Genomic DNA, 22,029 nt, shown 5'->3' with positions numbered 1-22,029 from the left:
ACCTCACGAGGTATCTAGGGCTTTGGGAGACTGGTTTGGGGACTGTCCATGTGTAAGGAATTTAGGATTTGGTCAAATTCTGTGGGACATTCAGTCAGGATTCTTTTTCTTCAACTAACATCCTGCCTTTTACAGTACCTGTGACAGGAAGCCAAACTTCATGGTCCCAGCATTTGAATATCCAGCCCTAGGTTGGGAAGAGCAGTCTATAGGAAGTGCTAGGCTGCTGACTGCAGCCTCTTACCAGTCCCTGGTGAATCTGAGTAATCGCCATTCAATGTCTGGGTCACCGAAGAGTGTGGCACATGGGACCTGCTTGGCCTTGCATTTTCTCCAGCTTCTTTGGGGCTTCTGTAGCAAGACTGCACCCAGATTCCTTCAGGAAGCCTTGCTTCTCAGTCTGCCACAGGCTTGGGGATGGAGTGCGATCTGCCTTGCCTTTTGGCCCCTCAGGCCTATCCTGTTTTGTCAGCGGGCTTGAGGGCATAAGGAGTCTTTTCTCACAGAGCTGAGGCCAAGTGTGTGAATGGGAATGAATGCAGCATGTGGCTCTGTGTCAGTCCTGAGACTGGAAGAGCCTGAGAGTGACTGACAGGTGGGAGGTGTCCTTCTGGAAAAGTAGCAAGTACCTTTGGCCATCCTGGAGTCCTGAGGGCACCACAGCATGCTGAAGGGCCTCCCTGGGTATGTCTGTGTGTCTGGGGCTGGGGCCAGGGGAGCCTAGCCAGCACAGGCCTGGGTGAGGAGAGGAAGGTTCAGGTGTGGAGGGAGCCTGAGTGGACAGAGCTGTGTGTGTTTGTTTTATTTGGCTTCTCCACGGAGTGAAAAGGGAGGTATAAGTTGCCACAGAACCCTCTTGGCTTCCGAGCGACTGTTCATTTGGAGAAACAAGACAGGATGGGGTAAAAAGCCCATCTTCATGGTGCAGAGTTTTACTTCATCGTCCTGTCTCCTTTCTCGGCCTTCCCTACAGCTCTGCTGTACAAGCCAATTGACCGAGTCACCCGGAGCACCCTGGTCCTTCACGTGAGTGTCATGTCCCATTGTGGCCAGAGGTGGGTGGGTTAGGAGTTTTGTGTGAAGGCATTGAAATCATTGAGGCTCCATTTGGGGAACAAGGGAGAGGGTCCCTGGGCCCTGACTTTGCCAGCCTGGCCTATGGTAACCATGCCAACGGGGCAGTGTCCTAAATATAGCCTGGCTACTAAGCTTGCTACTTGGCCAAATTCTCCTCAGGAGGCATACACTTGCTGCTGCTTTGTTCCCTGCCTCATGGTCTCCAGGGCCCTGGAGCAGCTGTACAGTGTGTAGAGGAGGGTTCCCAAGCTGTTTGGTGAGGTGTGGCCTCACCTGCCGCAGTCCCTAGGGAAAAGAGTCACCCGAGCTCAGCAGAAATCAGAGGAACACTAAATGCCTTCACCACTGCCCCTCAGACCCTAGTTCCGTTCTGATTTCACAGGAATGGCTGAGTTAGAGGGTGGGTCCTGAGAGCGCCCCCTCAGAATTCTTTGGAGGATAGCATGTGTGTCGTCTCACTGAACTGGAACCATCTCCTCTCCACTCACTCCCCGCCCCCATCTTTCCCCAGGATCTGTTGAAGCACACACCCGTGGACCACCCGGACTACCCGCTGCTTCAGGATGCTCTCCGCATCTCCCAGAATTTCCTGTCTAGCATTAACGAGGACATTGATCCTCGCCGGACTGCAGTCACAACCCCCAAGGGAGAGGTGAGTTCAGGGCCCTGCATAACTTCACACCTAGACTGAGGAATAGACAGTCGGCCAGGTCCCTTGTCCCTGCTGTCCTTGGCCACCCTGATTAGCTATAGCATGTCAGGTCCTAGGTTAAGAACTTTATGACTGGCTGGGCAGTGGCGGTGCACACCTTTAATCCCAGTACTCGGGAGGCAGAGGCAGGAGGATCTCTATAAGTTTGAGGCCAGCCTGATCTACAGAGCAAGTTCCAGGCCCAGGCTACACAGAGAAACCCTGTCTCGAACAAACCAATTCCCCTCTCCCCCCGTAAAAGAACTTTAAGACTGTTGTTTCATAGGTCCCTGTAATAAACCTGTTAAAATAATCTCTGAGCCTGGCAGGGGGATCCCCAGATAAAAGTGTCAAAACTAGATCCTTAACTGGGCTGTCAAACTAAACACGTTGCCCCCCACTAGAAGCTGGACCTCTGGGGACCTCATTCTTGGTAAACATCCTTGCTGCCATTGGGATGATGCTCTCTGGGAGCCCCTAGGAGACACTTAGGGAACATACTTGGAGGTCCAGGGCTAGGCAACGAGCCCAACAACAGAAAGCGCTAGTACTGGACATGGTTAGTGCTGGGCATGGTTAGTACTGGACATGGTCTAGGCCACCCAGGCTGACGATATGTCCTCAGAAACACCTAGATGTGGCAATACATCTCCCCTGGGATGGGGTGGGAAGCTTCCTGATGGAAGAGTGGGAAAGCAGTGTGAGGAACTGGGGAGACGGTGACCCTCAGTGGTCAACAGACTGGCCCAGATACAGTGCCTTTAGTCTAATTGAGGTAATTAAGTAGCTTTTAGGGGGAAGGCTGACTGGGTTTCTGCTCCTTTGTTTCATTTATGAGTCTTCCTCGTCCACTGGGAAAGGCAGTAATGAGGGACAGGGTCTGGAGCACGGCTAATGGGGCATGGAGCTGTCTGTACGCAGTTCCCGGCCCTGGCTTGCAGCATCCCAGAAAATGGCACTAGTTAGTTTTACTCTAAGGATATCTGAAAAAAAATCTCTAGAAGGCATAGAGCGCTATCGGTTTCAGGTTGTCTAACTCATATCCTTTCGTTATGCTCACCCACAGACGATAGTGTATGTAGGTCACACAGCGTTTCGTGCACACTGGGAAGGCTGGAATAGATGGTGACAGCTCTGGAGAAGCCCACTAGCTCTGAGGGTGGCAGGGAGGAAACGATACATGTCTCATGAGCACTGAAATGCTTCTGACTGTCCCGATCGCTATAGCTCCCCTTGGGGAAATTCCAGCGTCTTTCATCCGTAGTTGAAGAATCCACTGAGAAGGTAGCATGGGCGAGCCTGAGTGGGTTGGCTGAGCAAGACAAGCTGAAACTAGATCAAACTCTCCATTGGGAGGAGATGTGAGATTGGAGGTGTTCATGGCCAAGGATGGAGAAACCAAACTATTCTAGAGAGTTTTTATTAATCCGGGGGACGCTGCCGAGAACTGTGGGGAAGGGTGCCCCTTCTGACTGTCAGTCACATATGGGGTGCCCCTGCACTGTGCTATTCCACACTGAGTACTGCTTCACGATACAGACGCCATTCTCTTAGCTGCACAGACAATAAATCTGAGATGAGAGGAGAGAGCAGCTGAGAAAGGGCTGAGTCTGGAGTCCAATCAAGACTCCCAAGCCAGTGCAGGCTGGGTCCTCGAAGCTCTCCTCCCTCTGAGCAGGTGGGGGCTGTGCTCTCTCTCCTTCAGACTCGGCAGCTGGTGAAGGACGGCTTCCTGGTGGAAATGTCTGAGAGCTCCCGGAAGCTGCGGCATGTCTTTCTCTTCACAGATGTTCTGCTGTGTGCCAAGCTAAAGAAGACCTCAGCAGGGTGAGGATATGGGTTTGGGGTCACAGTCAGGGACAACTGGCTTGGGCAGTGTGCTTCTTCTTCTGTTTTCCCCTTTAAGAAAAAACAGGCGGGCTGGTGAGATGGCTCAGCGGGTAGGAGCACCCGACTGCTCTTCTGAAGGTCCTGAGTTCAGGTCCCAGCGGCCACATGGTGGCTCACAACCATCCTTAAGGAGATCTGACTGGTGTGTCTGAGGACAGCTGCAGTGTACTTACATATAATAAATAAATAAATAAATAAATAAATATTTAAAAAAAATAAAAAGGGAAAAAAAGAAAAAACAGGCATGTTAGCCAAGAGTGGTGGCTTATATCTGTAGGGAGGCTAACACAGTAAGGTCACAGCAAGTTTAAGGCTTCCAGGGTTACAGTTTGAGACCATACACACATATATTCGATTCAGTTTTACTGTGTAGCCTTTTCTAAAAAGAAATCATGCTGATATTATTATTATTGTAATATATTACAGGAAAAAATAACCTCCCTGAACATAAGCATAAGTCTTCTGCGACTATATTTCTTTCCCATTTTTTAAAATGGTTTTGTGTTTTTTCTTATAGTTGTACTAATAGAATGCCCGATTTGGGGCACTGCTTTTTGTTTTTTACACTTACCTGATTATTATTTATTAGGTAGGTCTCACTGTGTAGCCCTGGCTGTTCTGAAACACCCTATGTAGACCAGGCTAGCCTTGAACTCAGAGCTCTCCTGCCTCTGCCTCCTGGGTGCTAGTCAATCAGAGGTGTGTGCCACCACTTCATCCAGCTTGGGCTTTCCCTGTTCCGTGCCGTAAGCGTTTTCTTATCACTGCTGCGTCCTTCCAAACACTTTACTTTCCTGCATGATATTAAGTGGACATGCCATAATTTACTCAAGTATTCTCTCCTTACTAGACAAAGTTTTTGCTACCTGCAGTTCCATGGGTATTCACTACATCTGCTGCCATTTGTTGAGATCTCCCACCACTGCAGGCGCCATGACAAGTGTTTCAGATACATTATTTTTAGTCTTCCTCTCACCTTCACAAAGTGGTTGTTATTTTCCCTATTTCAAAGTCAGAAGCTAAAGAGAAGGCAAGTAAGTTGCCCAAGGTCACATGGCTACTTGCAACTCCTTTTCAGTAGAGTGGATACATTCTGTCATGTATAACCTATTATATGCTAAACATGTTGCCTCATACTATAGAGGGAGATCTTTGTCCCTAGAGTAACATAAGGGAACAGAACTGGGAACAAATCTATTCCTCAGAGGAATTGGAAGAAGAGAGGAGGTCACTGTGGGCTTCAGTTGAGGACATGACTCCCAGGAACTACCACAGAGATGCCAATAGAAAGCTGTGTACTGGGAGTGTGCTCCTGAGCTGCATCCAGGAGCCCCCAGTGCCTGCTGGGAAGGGAAGTACTGAGGGGCATGGTCTACAGCATGGCTAACAAGATGTGGGGCTCCCTGGTGTTCAGCTTTTCTCCCACAGCAGATAGTAATCATAGCACCCTTTCCCACTAGGCTGAGAGAGAGAGCGAGAGAGAGAGAGAGAGAGAGAGAGAGAGAGAGAGAGAGAGAGAGAGACTTGCTATGTAGCCTTGCCTGTCATGGATCTGTCTATGTAGCCCAGGCTGGCCTTGAATTTATAGAGACCCACTTGCCTCTACCTCTGAATGCTGGGGTTAAAGTCATGTGCCACCAGACCCAGCTTGGGTGTAGTTCTATGACTCTCAGCCCAGGACTTTGTATGCTCCCTATGGATTGGAACTGGCATTCGGAATTGAATCTCTAGCCCATCTCCTCTCTAAAGGACAGCGATTGGGAGCTTCCCTGTGGATAGACTAGCAGAGATGGCAAGAGATGGGAAAACATGAGCTCGGCCAGGAAGGCTTCAGTCTTGATACACAGTGACTTGGGATATTTAAAAGCACCAGTCACACTGGGGTGAAAAGCTTGGCTTCACTGCTGGCTGACCAAGATCTGGTTCTCAGTGTTCCTTCCACAAGTGTGTGCCTAGCGTTCCCCAAGAGCAGGGAGTGTTCCTGCCTCCCGTGCGTCTCAGCAGATCCCTTCGTGGGTAGGTTTTTTTGCTCTGGGCGAGCAGTTGTGCACTGAAGAGGCTACTCTGCCTAGCTCACATCTCCCATGCTTGCTTACAGAAAGCATCAGCAGTATGACTGTAAGTGGTACATCCCTCTGGCTGACTTAGTGTTCCCATCCCCTGAGGAGTCAGAGGCCAGTCCCCAGGTGCACCCCTTCCCAGACCACGAGCTAGAGGACATGAAAATGAAGATCTCTGCCCTCAAGAGTGAGATCCAGAAGGAGGTAAGCCATGTCCCCGGGGCGGTTTTGAACTGGGTGTCCGAAGGGAGGTGGAGAGAGGTGGGCTGCAGGCTTACAGGTGCGATCGGGAGGTGGAGAGAGGTGGGCTGCAGGCTTACAGGTGCGATCGGGGAGGGAGGATGGATGCAAGAATGGTAGCCCCTGCTTGTGTAAGTGCTGAGGGAGGGCTGGGGACATTAAAAATGGAATGTTTCCTCAGTAACCGCGTGTATTGCACATGATAGAAAGGGGAAGCAAGAGAGGAGGAATGAGAGAGGCTCTCTTGAGAAAAAGCACACACAGGAGGCCTTGTGAGAAACTGACACATCTCAAGGGAACTAAACAGGGAGAGGGGACCCGGTACAGCAGTTGGCCAAAGCATGTGCTAAGAAGTAGATCAGAGTCTTGTCACACACACACCAGCCACAGGTAGTTCTGTGTTGGTCCACAGAGTGAATAGCCTGTGGGTCATATTCACAGACTTCACTGTAGAAAAATTATACAAAGTAAACTAGAAAGTTAGTATTTTAAGGAGGGGACTCAAAAAGGGAAAGCTATTTAGAAAGTGCATAAGAAATGAAAATCAATCTCTGTGTCTGTCTGTCTGTCTGTCTGTCTCTCTCTCTCTCTCTCTCCCTCCTCCCCTCCCCCATGTATTCCCAAAAGGACTATTTTCTCTCTCCTCTGTTTCTCTGGTTTCTGTCCTCTCTCTTTTACTCCCTTCTTAATCCCCCTTCTCATGTCCCAAAATAAACTTCATTTTATACTAAAAAAAAAAAAAGAAAAAGAAATGAAAAATACACCTTTAATCTTAGCACTCAGGAGGCAGAGGCAGGTGGATTTCTGAGTTCGAGGCCAGCCTGGTCTACAGAGTGAGTTCTAGGACAGCCAGGGCTACACAGAAAAACCCTGTCTCAAAAAACCAAAAAAAAAAAAAAAAAAAAAAAAAAAAAAAAAAAAAAAAAAAGGAAGGAAGAAAGAAAGAAAAATACTGCAGCTCCAAACTCGTGGGATAAGGCCAAAGTGCTGTCTGAGGAGAATGTGTAGCCTTACATCTCTGTTCAAAAGCAGTGGCTTGGGGAAGGTGAGGTGTCACAGTGGGTAAAAGCACTTGCCACCAAACCCGAGGACCTGGGTTCAGTCCCCAGGCCTACATGATGGAAGAAAAAAAACCTGACTCCCTCAGTTTACCCCCTGAGTCACCTTGCTGGCCACACTGATAATGTTTAAAACTCATTTTATCTAGTCATCAATGTAATAGATGCTTATAACGTTAGTAGACAGTGCAAGAGTGATTATCAGCCACCTTACATGGTTAACAACTTGAAGTGAGTGAGTGTGTGTGTGTGTGTGTGTGTGTGTAACCAGAGCACATGTCCTATCCTGTTCTGGTACTTTTTAAGCTTCACACAGAACCACACCTAGAGTTCTGGGTTGTCAGATCCCCTTTAGCAGCTATTTTCTGTTCAACTGCCGAGCATGTACCTGGTATTTGGATTGTTCCTGGTTCATTCCCTGTAGGAAGCGGGGTTTACAGTCCACATTACTTCCCTGTGTCTCTGCAGCTGTGTGCATTCACTTAGAGCTGCTTCTGAGAAACTTGTTAGCTTCTTCCAACAGGATGTGAGAGCCACTGCCACAGAGCTGGCTGTGAGATTTGTTAAGAGTTTTGCCAGACTAACACGTTAAGGACTGGGGAGATGGCTCAGTGTTTAAGGTGCTTGCCATTCAAGTAAGAAACCACAGGTCAGATAAAAAGGACCCATGTGAACACTGGCTGGGTGGGGTGGCCATCCTGTCATCCCAGCACTTGGAACCCCAGACCAACCTGGCTATTGAGACTAGCCCTGTCAGTGAGCTCTAGGTTTGATTGGGAGACCCTACCTCAAAAAATAAGGTGGAAGAGGGATCAAGGGCGATTCCATCATCACCTTTGAGCCTACACACAAGTGCTCACACATATATGAATGCATACATGCACACCACACACAGCTGGGGCTCTGTCCTGAAAGGTGTCTGTTGGTTTCTAGTAGCGGTGATTGCGTGATGGGGAAGCCTTACTACCTTACCCATGGCCGCTTGAAAGCCTCAGGACTTGTCAGGTCATTGGGGTTTCTATGGTGAAGCAGACAGAGGAAGTGTGTAGAATGGGGTAGTTCTAGTACTATTGGGGGGGGGCGGCTCTGGGGGCTGGGTGGTCTAATTGTCTGGCCTGCTTGTGGGTGTCTGAAGAGGGCCCTTGGGTTAGTTGCATGTGAATGGTAATGCTCGCAGGAGGGTTAGTTAGGAATTAGCTGGCTCTTGGGAGGTGCAAACCTGCGGGCCCTAGATACCAATACCGCATGAACTATAGCAAATGAGAACCTGATTAGCACACAGGAGAACGCTGTGCTTAGCACAGCTGAGTGAGATATGAACTTCGGATGAGGGGAAACAGCCGTGTCTCATCTCCTGCAGAAAGCCAACAAAGGACAGAGCCGAGCCATTGAGCGCCTCAAAAAGAAGATGTTTGAGAATGAGTTCTTACTGCTGCTCAATTCCCCGACGATCCCTTTCCGGATACACAATCGGAATGGAAAGGTCAGGAGGAGCGGGGCGGAGGGCCACCTGTTCCCTTAGCACAAGGTTGCCCACTCCCTGTGGCTTCTGGCACTGACCCATGGGAATCAGGGGCAGGGGCTGGAAACCCCATTTCCCAGTCCTCAGTTCCAAGTCCTGGATATGCTCTTCCAGCTGCAGTAAGCTACTGCCCTCTGCTGGCCGCCATTGGCACTGCCACCGCCACTCTTGTTACCTGGCTTCCTAAAAAGGACAGCCCCCACCCTAACTGCCTCCTCCGTCAGTTTCCGAGGGCCTGATTGGGCTTGGATGGGGCACCTGGAGGGTGAGGGTGGCCACCGCACTGAACGCTTGCTTCTCCCTCCCTCCAGAGTTACCTGTTTCTTCTGTCTTCGGACTATGAGAGGTCGGAGTGGAGAGAAGCGATTCAGAAGCTCCAGAAGAAGGGTAAAGTCCTGCCTGGTTCCGCACTGCTCCGAAGGTGTCCTTGCCATCAAGGGCCTTGTGTCTTTCCAAGCTTGTTACCTCCAGTGGCTCTCTTTAGCCCTCAGAGTCTCCTTAAGATGCCAGGGAGGTGGCACTCTTGGAGTGTTACTCTCTGTTGAGGTCCAATTAAGCCACACAGTGAATTCATGACAGGCCATCTAGGGTCCTAGGTTGGGTGTCCTTCTACTCCTTGCTTCCCACGCACACACATGAGCCTCTTTGCATATAGCTCTTACCTCTGATGACACCCGCAGCTGTGCTCATGGGAATACCTGCAGGACTTTCCCTTTGCCCAGAGAACCGACTCCAACACTAGACACTAAGCTGATCTCCTGAAGCACCTGCAAGGATACCAGTAGGTTCTTGAGGACCTATAATGACGCTCCCTCTGCTCTCGGCTTCTCCCACAGATCTCCAGGCCTTTGTCCTGAGCTCTGTGGAGCTCCAGGTGCTCACGGGATCCTGTTTCAAGCTTAGGACCGTGCACAACATTCCTGTCACCAGCAATAAAGATGGTAAGATTTGGAACTCCAGGCTGCCCAGCCAGCAGGTCCAGGTTCCCAGAGCATTCCCAGGGTAAGAGGCTAGGCATGCCTGCTGGTGGCTGATCTCACTGCCCAATGTGGCTGAAACTGTCCTCTTGCCAGATATATAGAGATTGTAAATGGGACATACTCTCTCCAGGGCTCAGGTATTCCTTGGCCCCCATCCAGTTTGAGTAAAAAGTCTGCCTCCTAGAGATGATGCTGGAACTCACCCCAGCAGAACAGAAGAAGGCTGCAGGATGGGGCAAGGATTTGCCAGGGAAGGATGACACATTAGGTAGACTAGAGAGGGATATGAGAAATCAGGCCAGGGGTCTCAGGAAGTAGATTTGGTAGGCTTTAAATGCCAAGCAAGGGAGTTTGGCAGTGGTGCCGTGATCCCAGGGGCCTACAGAAGGCTTCTGAGCTGGAGAGCTGAGCTGAGGCTAGAGACTGGCCAGGGTCAGCTCCCCTGATGTGGAATGGCATCTGCTCTGGGACCTCCTAATCTTCCTTTCTCTGCCTTCTCGATAGTGCTGGGATTACAGCATGTGCCACCATTCAGACCATGAAAGGACTTTCGAAAGCCAGATTTCTTCAGGCTCGCCTGGGGACCTTTGTGTCTCGAACAAGATCCAAGGCTTCCCTCAGAGCCTTGCCTTTCCTATTAGAACAAAGTGATTCAAATTAGTCTGTTTTCATTTTGAAGGATTAGGCAGAGGAGGGCAGCCTTGGGGTAAACCATGATCAGAGAGAGGAAGATACTGAATGCCCGGCCTAAGACATTTGTTCTAGCTCTCAGTCTGAGCAGAAAGGACACCTTCTTACCTAGAGCTGCACACACTGTGGGAAAACAGTGAGCAATGGACTTGTGTCCCGCTGGCCAGCGGGTGGTGCTGTGGACCACAGACCCCTGTCTGCCCTCCAGCCCCTGCCAGCTCAGAGTGGAAAAGCTGGTGAGTCTCCAACACCTCTAGCCTCCTCTTGCTCTCTTGCAGATGATGAGTCTCCAGGACTGTACGGCTTCCTTCATGTCATCGTCCACTCTGCCAAGGGCTTTAAACAGTCAGCCAGTAAGTGCCTCCTCAGCCCCGGGAAGAAGTTGTGTGGCTACTGTCCATCTTTCATAGCAAGTCCCTGAGGTTCCACTATGCAGGACCCTCTTTCCTCAACTGCTCAGCTCTGATCTCCCCATGCTGGGGCCCTGCCAACATGCCTGAGTTGTGAGACTTATCCTCGAAAGCTAGTAGCTAGCTCCTCTCGGCAGGGAAATCACCTTCACCATTTGTCTCCTCCAAGCCTTACCTTTAGATCCACAGACACCGAAACTCAAACTCGCATCTTGTGATTATTCTGTGATGCTGGACAAGCTTTCTAACCTTTCTGAGGCTCAGCTTCCTTCTCTATAGAAGGCAGTCACGGGCCTGGAGTTCTGTTCCCAACACCCACATGGTGGTTCACAACCATCTATCTCCAGTTCGAGGGATCCAGCTCTCGCTTCTGGTCTCCACAAGCACTGGGTGCACACGTGGGGCACAGATACACATGCAGGCAAAACACTCATACACATAAAATAAGTCTAAGACATCTCTTTTTTTTTTTTAAAGATTTATTTATTTATTATACGTAAGTACACTGTAGCTGTCTTCAGACGCACCAGAAGAAGGCATCAGATCTCATTACGGGTGGTTGTGAGCCACCATGTGGTTGCTGGGATTTGAACTCTAGACCTTCAGAAGAGCAGTCGGGTGCTCTTACCCACTGAGCCATCTCACCAGCCCAACATCTCTTTTTTAAAAAAAAATTCTGTTTGAGACAAAATTGAGTCTCTCAATGTAGCCCTGGTTGTCCTAGAATTTCCTTTGTAGACCAGGCCGGCTTCAAACTCGCAGAGATCTGCCTACCTCTGCTCTGAGTGATGGAATTAAAGGAATACACTAGTATGCCTCAAAAAAAAAATTATGACAATCACATTTGTTTTTATTGACCTAAAAGTGGGCTTAAATATTATTGTGTATGTATGCACTGCATGGGGTACTGGGGATGGATCCTCATTCCTTGCACATACTAGGCAAGTGTTTTACCACTGAGCAATACTCCATTTCAGTTAATTTTTTTTTTAAAGACAAAAAGACACACTATGTGGCTCTGGCTGGCCTTGAACTCTCTATGTAGATCAAGCTGTTTGATCCCAAACTTACAGAGATCTACCTGCCTCTGCTTCCCAAGTGCTGGGATTAAAGGTGTGTACCACCAAACCTATCTTCAATTAAACTTCTTTTTTAATATTTATTTATTTTATGTATGTGAGTACACTGTAGCTGTCTTCACACCAGAAGAGGGCATCAGATCCTATTACTGATGGTTGTGAGCCACCATGTGGTTGCTGGGATTTGAACTCAGGACCTCTGGAAAAGCAGTCAGTGCTCCTAACCCCTGAGCCATCTCTCCAGCCCTCAATTAAACTTGTTATTCTATTTCTTCTCCAGTGAGTTTACAGTTCCTAACTGTTTGCCAGGTGAGGAAACTGAGTCACAGAGATGTGAAGTAATATAACACACAGGCTCAGAAACTCAGGGTTCCTGGCTCTGGCCCCTTCATACCAAGTTCATGCTATCAGCCCCTCAGCAGCCGTTCAGTCAGTCAGCATTGCTTCTGGAGTGAATGGGCCTCCACTTGGTGTCCCCATCATACTCAGGGTCACGGCGCCTGCCATGCTATTGTGCCACTTACAGTTTGCCTCTCCTGCAGTGAGCACTTCAGAGACAGGAAGCGGGCCTCCTTTGTCCCTGGATAGTTAGGAGATTGAAAGGGCTACATGACACTGGATTTACCGAACACCAACAGCACACCCAGAGGAAACTCAGAGTGGTCAGTGCCGAGGCACGTTCAGGGCCTTTGCCACCTCATTACCTGTGATGGTCTTGTGGCAGCTCCCTGTGGTCACTTTTTCTGTACACAGGAAGCTGAGGTCCCAGGGATTTGCCCAGGCTGCGTAGTCAATAGAGATACTGTAGGATCCATGTATGCTTAATGCTTAAAGCTCAGATTCTGCCCCTCAGAGCCTGTACCTTTTCCTTCCTGAGCCCTTGACCACTCCCTGTGTCCTGGCCCCTGGTCAGGCCTCACCTGGTATGTCTGTCCTTCCTCCTACAGATCTTTACTGTACTCTGGAGGTGGATTCCTTTGGCTATTTTGTCAGCAAAGCCAAGACCAGGGTGTTTCGGGACACGACAGAGCCCAAGTGGGATGAGGTAAGTAGAGGAGGCTCATGTCCCAGTTTGCTCTGCAGAGGGTGACTACATCACTGGCTGGACCAGCTGTATCTCCCTAATCCTTTACTTTCACTAGTCGTCTGCTTGCAGACCAGTGTTTAGGTCGGTGAATCCTGGGGTTTCAGATAAGGTCCCCAACCCCACTCCACCAGTCACATAGAGGCCTCACTCCAGAAAGTACCAGTGCCCCTCTTTGTCTCGTGATGTGGCCCTCCTGGGTCCTGCCCACCCAAGCCTTGCAAAGCCAACACCCACACTTGCTGGGACATTGGAAAGCCACAAGTCTCCCCTTCAGAAGCTCAGGGCTTGCATTCCTTCCCGTCTCTCACTAGGAGTTTGAGATTGAGCTGGAGGGTTCACAGTCCCTGAGGATCCTGTGTTATGAGAAGTGCTACGACAAGACCAAGGTCAACAAAGACAACAATGAGATTGTGGACAAGATCATGGGCAAGGGGCAGATCCAGGTAAGGAACCGGGGCGAGACCTGGAGCTGTAGGCCAGGGTTGTACAGTTAAGAAGCCCTTCTTATTCCTTGTTTGGTCTTTTCTGACTTTGGCTCAAAGCTAAGACAAGTAACCCAAAGTTGGCTCCTTGCTGTGATCCAGCTGCCCAGAGATCCTGGGTCCCCTGGCGACCATACCTGGCCCAGGTAGACTACCGTGTTCTTGCCTTTGTTGTCATAGTAACATTCAGTCTGTTGGTGGTTTTCTGTGTGATGCTATGTTGGGAAGCATCACGAGGCTGTCATAAGCAGGAAGAGATGTAGATGCTTGTAATGAGCTGTGTGTGCTATGGGCGCGAGACAGAGGGGAGTCACATGTGCCCCAGTGGTTGCCATTCTACCACAAGGGCTTAGGATCAGCAGGGCTGCCTGGCTCCAAGTTCCTGTACTGTCCTCACCTGTGACGGGAGTCTCGGTCTTGGTGGTGGGGAGGGGAGGGAAAGGATGTCAACAGAGTCAGAGCCTCAGTGAGTGCACGTGTCTCAGTGTTTCCTGGTACCCAGAAGATGGAAATGAGGGGAAGGGTCTGTGTGCACTTGCATCTCTGAGGCATTGTGCCAGTTTTGAAAAATGCTGCTATCTACTTATCTTCTCGAGAAAGCTTGAGAGATAATGTTTAGCATGGAGCCATTCACACTGCTGCTTGGCACCTTGTGTGGCCTCACCCTTAAGACACAGTGTGTGCAGATTCTGTGACTGTGAACTTAAGGGAGATAATGACAAGGCTGGGTGGCAGGCATGGATGCTCTGGGTCTCTTAACTTTTGACCCCAACATGCATACCAAATTCGTCCTGGGCAGGGAGTGTCACTCTTTTTTTGTTTTTTAAAGATTTTTAAAAATTTTTATTTATATGAGTACACTGTAGCTATTCTTAGACAGACTCCAGAAGAGTGCATCAGACCCCATTACAGATGGTTGTGAGCCACCAAGTGGCTGCTGGGAATCGAACTCAGGACCCCAGAGAGAGCAGTCAGTGCTCTCAACCGCTGAGCCATCTCTCCAGCCCCATGTGTCACTCTTTTTTAATACTTGTTTTTATTTCATGTTTATGGGGATTTTGCCTGCGTGCATGTGTATTCACTGCTTGTGTGACTGGTGCCGGCGGAACCAGAGAAGGTGTTGTACCCCCTGGTATTAAGGATAGAGGGTGCTAGAAACAAATCCTGGGTCCTCTAAGGGTTGTAACCACTGTGTTCTTTTTTAAGACAGTGTTGATTGTTCTCTGGTGTTTTACTTGGTGCCACTGGGAGGTATGTGGGTATCCCCATCCCCCACCTGTCTTGGGTTCAGTATCTAAATAGAGGGGTGGTACCCTCTGGTCGAGGCCCAGCCATCTGCCTCATGTTCTTAAGCACAGCTTTTCTGATGCTGAGGGACCTGTACCCTGCTCCTTGGTGCTGTCGCCAGGGAGACAGTGCTGCTAGGCAACCACGTGCCAGCCCTTCATTGTTTCGGAAATAAGAATGACAGAAAGCTCTCTGAATCCAATCCCTGTCACATATCCTCTTAAGTAGCAAAACCCTCACCTCTATGGCCTTGGTCAAGGCCCAAGCAACAAGCAGGGAACAAGTTCCAGGCTGGCCTGGCCAGCCTTGGCAGCCAAGCAGCCAAGCGATGTAAGAAGCTGCCACACTGCCTGGGCCATTGATGACTGTGAAATGTAAGCATGACCAGGGCAGCCAGCTCAGTGAGCACTGCGGCCCACTGCCTCTCTCCACTCAGATCCCGGGGCCAGGAGTCTCCCCCTGGATGGCAGGCAGCCCAGCTCCCTCTGCCCTCACGGTGCTGCTCAGGCCCAGAGGAAACACCATAAATCACCGGCTCTTGGAGACAGGAGCAGATGGAGGTCGCGGGGGAGGGGAGGCTGCCAGGTTGTATTTGGCAAAGCCGAAAGCACATTCTGCTAAGGAAAACGTTTCTGGTTTTAGCTTCGAAGAATGTTAAATGCCTGAGAGTTGATATTAAAAGAAACACAAACGTCCCAGCTGCCAGCCGACCAGGCCAGTGAGTGGGCAGCTCAGAGCCCAGGGCCTCAGGAGGCCTTTGAAGTTCTCTAGCACTCAGCCTCCTGAGCACAACCCGGGCTCTGAGCCATGGATTCACCTCACCATCTCCTGGGCACTGGGGAGGGGGTGATGTGGCTCTTAAAGCCCTGCACTGTAGCTACCTCAGAGCCACTGAGACAGCCAGGCTGGATGGATAGTCTGCACTGGACAGCCCCACATGGCCAGGCCCCACGGAGCTGTAGGACAGCCTGTTTCCATAGCTGCCACATGTTTAAGGTGTCTACTAATTCTGGAACCCAGGTTGCTGCTTCCCTTCCCGGGTCCTGAGAGCTTGGTGGGAGAGGAGGTAGGACCTAAGGAATGCTCGATGGGGAGAGAGAGGGGGATGCCTCCACTCAGCCCAGCCTGGGATGAGTGAGGGGACCCCGAGGCTGAGCTCTAGGTATTTGCTTCTGTGATGGGTTGCTCTCTTGTAGCCATGGTGTAGGACCTCATCTGAAAGTGGAGGCAGGGCTGTGTGTTATAATCAGTGCAGACAAATGGTAGCACTGGTCACTGCCATGTGTGTCCAGTATTTGTGCTCTGAGAAGCTCAGACCCAAGTGCTGTCTGATGTGATCCTGATACAGCTCTGCATGGAAGGTGACCTCTTTGTCCTGCTTCACAGATGGGACACTGAGCCCAAAGTGCCTCTGCTGACAGTATGCAGGGAATGCTATGCTGTCTCCTTGGTCCTCTGTCTGTATATCTTAGGGCTTCATCAAGAAGTCTCGCAGCCCAGGTGTAAAAAGCCTTGGCGTGGCTAACGGTCTGGGTCTGGTGATGGAGCTGGAGTGATGCCCTGCTGTCTGGCATAACAAGAGCCTCAGATTGCCATTGGTTGGAGTAGTATCACCTCTGGACGCAAAACGTTTCTGCATAGTGTGCCTAGAAAGACGCAGAATGCATGGAAAAGGGCCAGGCAGGTTATAAATGGGGGGTGGTATTTACAGTGCCTCTGCAGTGAATACACATAAGTGTAGGGTACCCTATCAGATTGAAGGGCTAGTATTGTACTGCAGGCTACCAGACAGCAGCACAGGATGCTAGCACAATACTGACTTAGAGTCCAGCACTGCAGAAGCCCTCAGCTATGGCTGCAGGGGGTCTCCACAGCATCCTGTGGGCAGGAAGGCTCACAAAGATAAGCACACTGAGGAAGTGAGAGCAAATAACCTGTCCAAGGTCCAGGTGTGCAGTCAGGAGAATCAGCAGCACCCTAACCTAGAGCCTCTGCCACCAACTCTAAAGCCCATTGCTAGGGTGCTCTGCAGCCCTCATTGCTCTGGGTAAGGAATGGGGTGGAAACTAACAGGGAAGGTTATTTGGCTGGAGGGAGGAAGACTTCAAGAAGGATGTGAGGCTGTGGGATCTGAGAGCGCTGGTTCCAAAAGCAGGGTTTGTTTGTATTGAAAAATTAGAGTCATTGTGAAGAGCCTTGACAGTCACCAGCCCTCCCATTGAGTCCCACGACCCTTTATTATGTAATTCTGTGCCTTCCCCCCTCCCTTGGGTGTGTACACTATTATGTAGGCTTAATCATAGTGTGTGTTTTGTATATTTTCTCTATTTTCATGGCATTGTATCATAAACCCCGGTTTAAGCCTGTATATAGTCTTTAGATATACATTTTAAAAGCACATTATTAAGGTACTTTTAATCAGTTTATATAGTAGCAGGCATGTAATTGTTCTCTTAAGGGTCTGTTACTTTAGTGAGTGGGCAGGCTCTGGATCAGCAGAAATGAGGCAGGAGTTTGGGGGAGGGACCCTCATGTGAGCTCAGAGGAGCAGGAATGTGTAGGGAGTGGGCCAGGAAATTAAGGCATCCAGCTTGCCCTGAACAGGAGGGGCTGTGAGCCAGGCAGGTGGAAGGGAGGTAAAGGAATGAATAAAAGAAGATGGCCTACAGGGTCTAAGGCCATCCAATCCTGTCTCTTGAGGAGAAAGAGACCAAGACCACAAAGGATGAATGACAAGCCTGCCTTCACATAGGTTGCCTGTGATTCAGGGACCTCTATCCAAAGTCGGCAAAGCTTTTGATTGGCCGCTGGCTGAGTAAGTAAATGACAGTACTTATTGGTAGAATGCAGACAGTGTGTGACTTCAAGGCCACTGCCTTTTGCCACTGAAATTCACTGAAACACCCTACCAGCTTGTTCCATCTCTCTTGCAGGCTGCGGAATTATCCCTTTCTTTTCGGACCCCCAGAGCCATTCCTTGTGGATTTTCTGTACAGCCACCGCACTATCTACCTCTCCCTGCTGGCTTGCCCATAGCCCAGCTCAGCCTGAAGCATCCTCCATTAGCTTGCTTTGGTTCCCTGCTCCCAGGGGGAATCCTCTATGTTTATCCTGGTCTATTTCTAACTACACCATTCCAGACTCCAGATGCGATCTCCCCAACTGCTGTCTGATTAGCATATTCCCAGGGTCCAACCAGTCAAAGCTGGCTGGGTCTGCTGGGGAAAGGCAAGCCAGGGTGATTTTATGATGGGGCCATTTAAAGAGATCAGAGCTCTTATAAATGGAGGAAGTCACGAAGGCCAGTCTCTACCTCCAGTGCCCAAATGGGCAAATCTGGCAGTATTTAAACACTTTTAAACACCCCCCCCCACCCCCAAACAGGAGCTCATGTAGCCCAATCTGGCCTCAGATTCTCTGTGTAGCCAAGGCTGGCTTTGAACTCCTGATCTCTTGCATCTTGCGTCTATCTCCTGAGTATAGGATTATAGGAATGTGCCACTGTGCCCTACTTAGCCCTCTGTATTATTTTACACTTATTTATTTGTTCTGTGGGGAAAGAAGGGTAGGAGTGAGTGCTCATGCCACAGCACACCTGTATAGGTCAGAGGACAACCTGTGCGGATCCATCCACATATTTTCTTGTATCCATCACCCAGGTGTGGCTTTGAAACATTTTTACCTTCTTCTCCCTCAGCTTTATACCCATTCAACACGAACTGCCTTCTCCCCTCCCCCAGCCTCCAGCAACCACCATTCTCCTCTGTTTTTGACTACTTATCATAATGCCTCAGGGTTCATGCACACCCCTTCCCTTCCCTTTCCTTCCTTTTAAGGGTTCAATAATATTCCACTATTATTGGATATATCATATCTGTGGACACTGGCATTTGCTCCACCCTTAGACTCTGACACTTTTTTTAAGCATAGTCTTTGGAGCTGGAAATTTCCAAGTCTCCTTTCCCACCTTCACTGTTTTTTACTTCCAGCTGCAAAAACCCAGCAGAGCCCCGCGACCCTGGGTCACAGTTAGGAGTTTAGCGTGGTTAAGCTGCCTCTGATCGGCCCCCTAGGGAGGGAGTACATCTGATCCGCCCCGCCCTTAGCCCCGCCCCCTAGAGAGGGAGCACGTCTGGCCCCTTTCCTTTCTTTGCTCAGCTCTCCTCCCCATCCTCCCTTGGGTAGTTACTGAGTGTGGTACCCAGTGACTTGAGACTGTGGGAAGAGTCCTGGGCTGTGGGTCAAAGAAATAATTTCTGGTTCCCTGGCTTCTTGGCGCCTCGGTTTCTTCACCAGTTAAGTGGGAATTGTTCCCTCTCCTCACCTCCATCTTGTAAGATGCAGGTTATGGAATCTACCCGGAGGAGCAGGTCAGAGCTCCGAGTGCACATCCGTTCATGTTTCCCTATTTTATCTGCATTTGTCTGCCTGCTGGGCACCCTGTAAGTGACAAGCACTGAGCAGAGATCTCAAACAGGACTTGCCAATGTAGTAAAGAAACCATGAGAGGATTTGCTCCTTCTGCCTGCCTTGAAGGAGCTTTGAGACCAGACAGATCAGAGATCTATGTCTTGCTCCTTCTGGTCATTATTTGGGAGAGTGGCTGAGTTACTCCACCGGTTGTAGCCTCAGTTGTTTTGTTTGTTTGTTTGTTTGTTTGTTTTGAGACAGGGTTTCTCTGTATAGTCATGGCTGTCCTGGAACTCACTTTTGTAGACCAGGCTGGCCTGGAACTCAGAAATCCACCTGCCTCTGCCTCCCGAGTGCTGGGATTAAAGGCATGCGCCACCACCGCCCGGCGCCTCAGTTTTTTTACCTGTGATTTGGGTTGTGATGAGAACTGAGTATGAAAGTCCATGAGGCTCTCAGGACAGGGTCTGGAACAAACTTGGGAGATTAGGAGGGTCTTTTAAGTTGGCAGGCTCAGCTCCCTACTCCAGGAATTCTGGGTATACCTTGTGGAGAAGTCCCCTCCCGAGGGTGCTACCTAAAGTGTCCTTTGTGTTTGAGCTGGGATGCCACATCAGGATCTGTTGTCCTGAGGTGACAGAGTCAGAGCAGCTGTGGTGGAGGTTCTGAGGTGGCCCTGCCCCGCACAGAGCAGCTGGCCTCTTCTCCTAGAGCTGCTCTCAGCTGGCTCAGGGCACCGTGTGAGGAGCCCTGAACAAGGGACCTTTGTCAGCTACAGGAGAGCTGCTTCTGGTCTTAATTACTGTGCAGAGTGAGAGAGCTTAGAGGGAGTCTGGGTCGGGAGCCTGCTGGAGCAGGAGTGAAGGCTTCCCCCAGCAGCCTCCTACCCTCCAGTGTCCCTACGTAACTCTCTCTAATGGTCCTGTTGGTAGTTCTTGCCCCGGTAGCCTGCTTCTGGCACATTGACTCATGTGACCTATAGTCTCTCTGAACTCCTTCACTCTCTGTCCTGTTTGTCCTCTAGGCCTTGTTTATAAACTCAGTGACCACAGCCAGGTCCCTGTTCCCTGGTGGAGGGCATGTTTTTAACTAATGGAAGTTGGTAGGGGTTTGGGGGGGCCTTGGTCAGTGGCCCTTCCCCCCTGATTTTTGTTTTTGCTTTTTGGTTTTTCTAGACAGGGGTTTCTCTGTTTAGCCTTGGCCATCCAAGACCTGTAGACCAGGCTGGCCTTGAACTCACAGAGATCTACCTACCTCCGCCTCCCAGTGTTGGGATTAAAGGCACACGGGCCCCGCCACCACCACCACCACCACCACCACCACCACCGCCTGGCCCCATCTTTCCCTTTTATCCCACCACCCCAGCCCTTTAAGTCTCTTCCTGGCACACATCACAGCCTCTGGTTGCTCCCTGCTCTAGAACACAGCAATGGCCTCTCTGAAAGATGGACTCCCCTTACCTCCAGCCTGTGCCAGATATGAGTGTCCAGGGCTTGGTGTCTAGGATCGTTTGCCCCAAGTTCATGTTTTGTGGCCCTGCTGTCAGCTGCTCTCAGTGCTACTCTGGGGGGGGGGGGGGGGGGGGGCGGGGAGTTGCTTTTCTTTGCCCCGGTCACAACCACTTGACAATCCTAGAGTCACCTGGGGAGAGGAGGCTATGGAACAGGCATAGGTTTGCCCATTGCCTCAGATACCATCTCCTCCAATGGTCTAGGGGACTGGGACCATTGTCCTGCCAGGGGTTCATTCTGTTTCAGCTATTGCAGGCTCTCTTCCTAGCCAGTGTCTCTGTTGCTAATTTTTCTTGTTTATCCAGGGTTTTTATTTTGTTTTGGTTGGTTGGGTCTTTGTTTGTTTGAAATAGGGTTTTTCTGTGTAACAGCCCTGGCTGTCCTGGAACTCAACTTGTAGACCAGGCTGGCCTTGAACTCATAAAGATATCCCTGTCTCTGCCTCCCGAGTACTGGGATTAAAGATGGGTGCCACCATATGACACTTAGCTACTGTCACTCAAGGCAGGTCCTGAGGCCAGGCATGGAGAGTAGATAGTGGCACATTTGTCTTGGGGGCAGGGCAGACCTGTGAGGGTGCAAGCCTCAGCAAGGCTGCCTCCGTTGCCCATGTGTTCCTGACTTGGGGAACCTGGACCCTACCAGTGTATCCTGGAGACAGGAAAGACAAGATGCATTTGACAGGGTGTAGATGGGTGCCCCCTTCCTCCCTGCTCCTCTCTATTTGGGAATTCCATCTTGGCATGCAGGCTTGATGGCTCTCCTTTAGGCCCACTCTGAAGGTAGGAGACACACTGGGAAGCCAGTCCAGAAAGCATCTTGGTACCTGCTGCCTTTAGGCCCTGGGAACACCCTCACAAACCCTGAGGAGAGTGCTGTCCTCTCAGCTCTGGTTCCTGGGCCCTTCAGAGGCAGAAGGCAGTTTGATGCCAGCAGCTGGCCTTGGATGACTCCCACAGCTTGTCTTCTCCAACCTGGATGAACATCAGGAGCCCGCCCTTCAGGTGGGGCTTGCACTTTGCCTTCCTAGAAATCAAAGTAGCTGATCTGAAGCCTACTTTAATCTGTTACAAAAGCTTTAAGAAAAGGACTCAGGCAAATTCCACGGAATTCTCTTGAGTTATAGCTGAGGCTGCCTCTGAGTGGGATCTGCTGCCTTCAGTGGTGATGAGGGTGTGGATGCTCTGCTTGCTGTTCGGCTAGTCCTCACGCTGGGAAATGAAATACCTGGTTGCATGCATGCTCACATCACGTGCAGCCTGCCCATACCTTGACTGAATTGCTGAGCTGCAGTAGCTTCGGGGCAGACCCCAGAGTGACTTGGGTATCAAGATGGCCTAGAAAACACCAGTCTGTATGAATGGATGGGCTCAGTGTTAGCTCACTGGAAGCCCCAGGGAGGTAAGCGTTTTCCCAAAGTGAAGCTAAGAGTTGAGTTCTGAATCAAATAGTCTACTTAAGAATAAAAGCCCCTAAAATTAAAAAAAAAAAAAAAAAAAAAGCCGGATGTGGTGGTGCACGCCTTTAATCCCAGCACTTGGGAGGCAGAGGCAGG

The 22,029-nt window shown here is 50.2% G+C and overlaps 1 protein-coding gene across 4 annotated transcripts in view; it reads left to right on the top strand.

Annotated features, from left to right (window-relative positions):
* Abr (ABR activator of RhoGEF and GTPase) overlaps positions 1-22,029 on the top strand; it is a 196,143-nt gene that overhangs the window by 146,558 nt on the left and 27,556 nt on the right. For all 4 annotated transcript variants that reach the window (XM_021175886.2, XM_021175889.2, XM_021175887.2 and 1 more), the window contains 10 exons: positions 974-1,026; positions 1,589-1,729; positions 3,474-3,595; positions 5,757-5,922; positions 8,377-8,499; positions 8,850-8,925; positions 9,375-9,479; positions 10,487-10,561; positions 12,645-12,742; positions 13,096-13,227. In XM_021175886.2, coding sequence (XP_021031545.2) covers positions 974-1,026; positions 1,589-1,729; positions 3,474-3,595; positions 5,757-5,922; positions 8,377-8,499; positions 8,850-8,925; positions 9,375-9,479; positions 10,487-10,561; positions 12,645-12,742; positions 13,096-13,227 — 1,091 coding nt within the window. The remainder of the gene's footprint in view (positions 1-973; positions 1,027-1,588; positions 1,730-3,473; positions 3,596-5,756; positions 5,923-8,376; positions 8,500-8,849; positions 8,926-9,374; positions 9,480-10,486; positions 10,562-12,644; positions 12,743-13,095; positions 13,228-22,029) is intronic.

Source organism: Mus caroli, chromosome 11 (assembly GCF_900094665.2).
Source record: "Mus caroli chromosome 11, CAROLI_EIJ_v1.1, whole genome shotgun sequence".
NCBI classification, from domain to species: Eukaryota; Metazoa; Chordata; class Mammalia; order Rodentia; family Muridae; genus Mus; species Mus caroli.
Note: the sequence above shows the minus strand (reverse complement) of the source record. Positions and strands in the feature narration are given on the sequence as shown.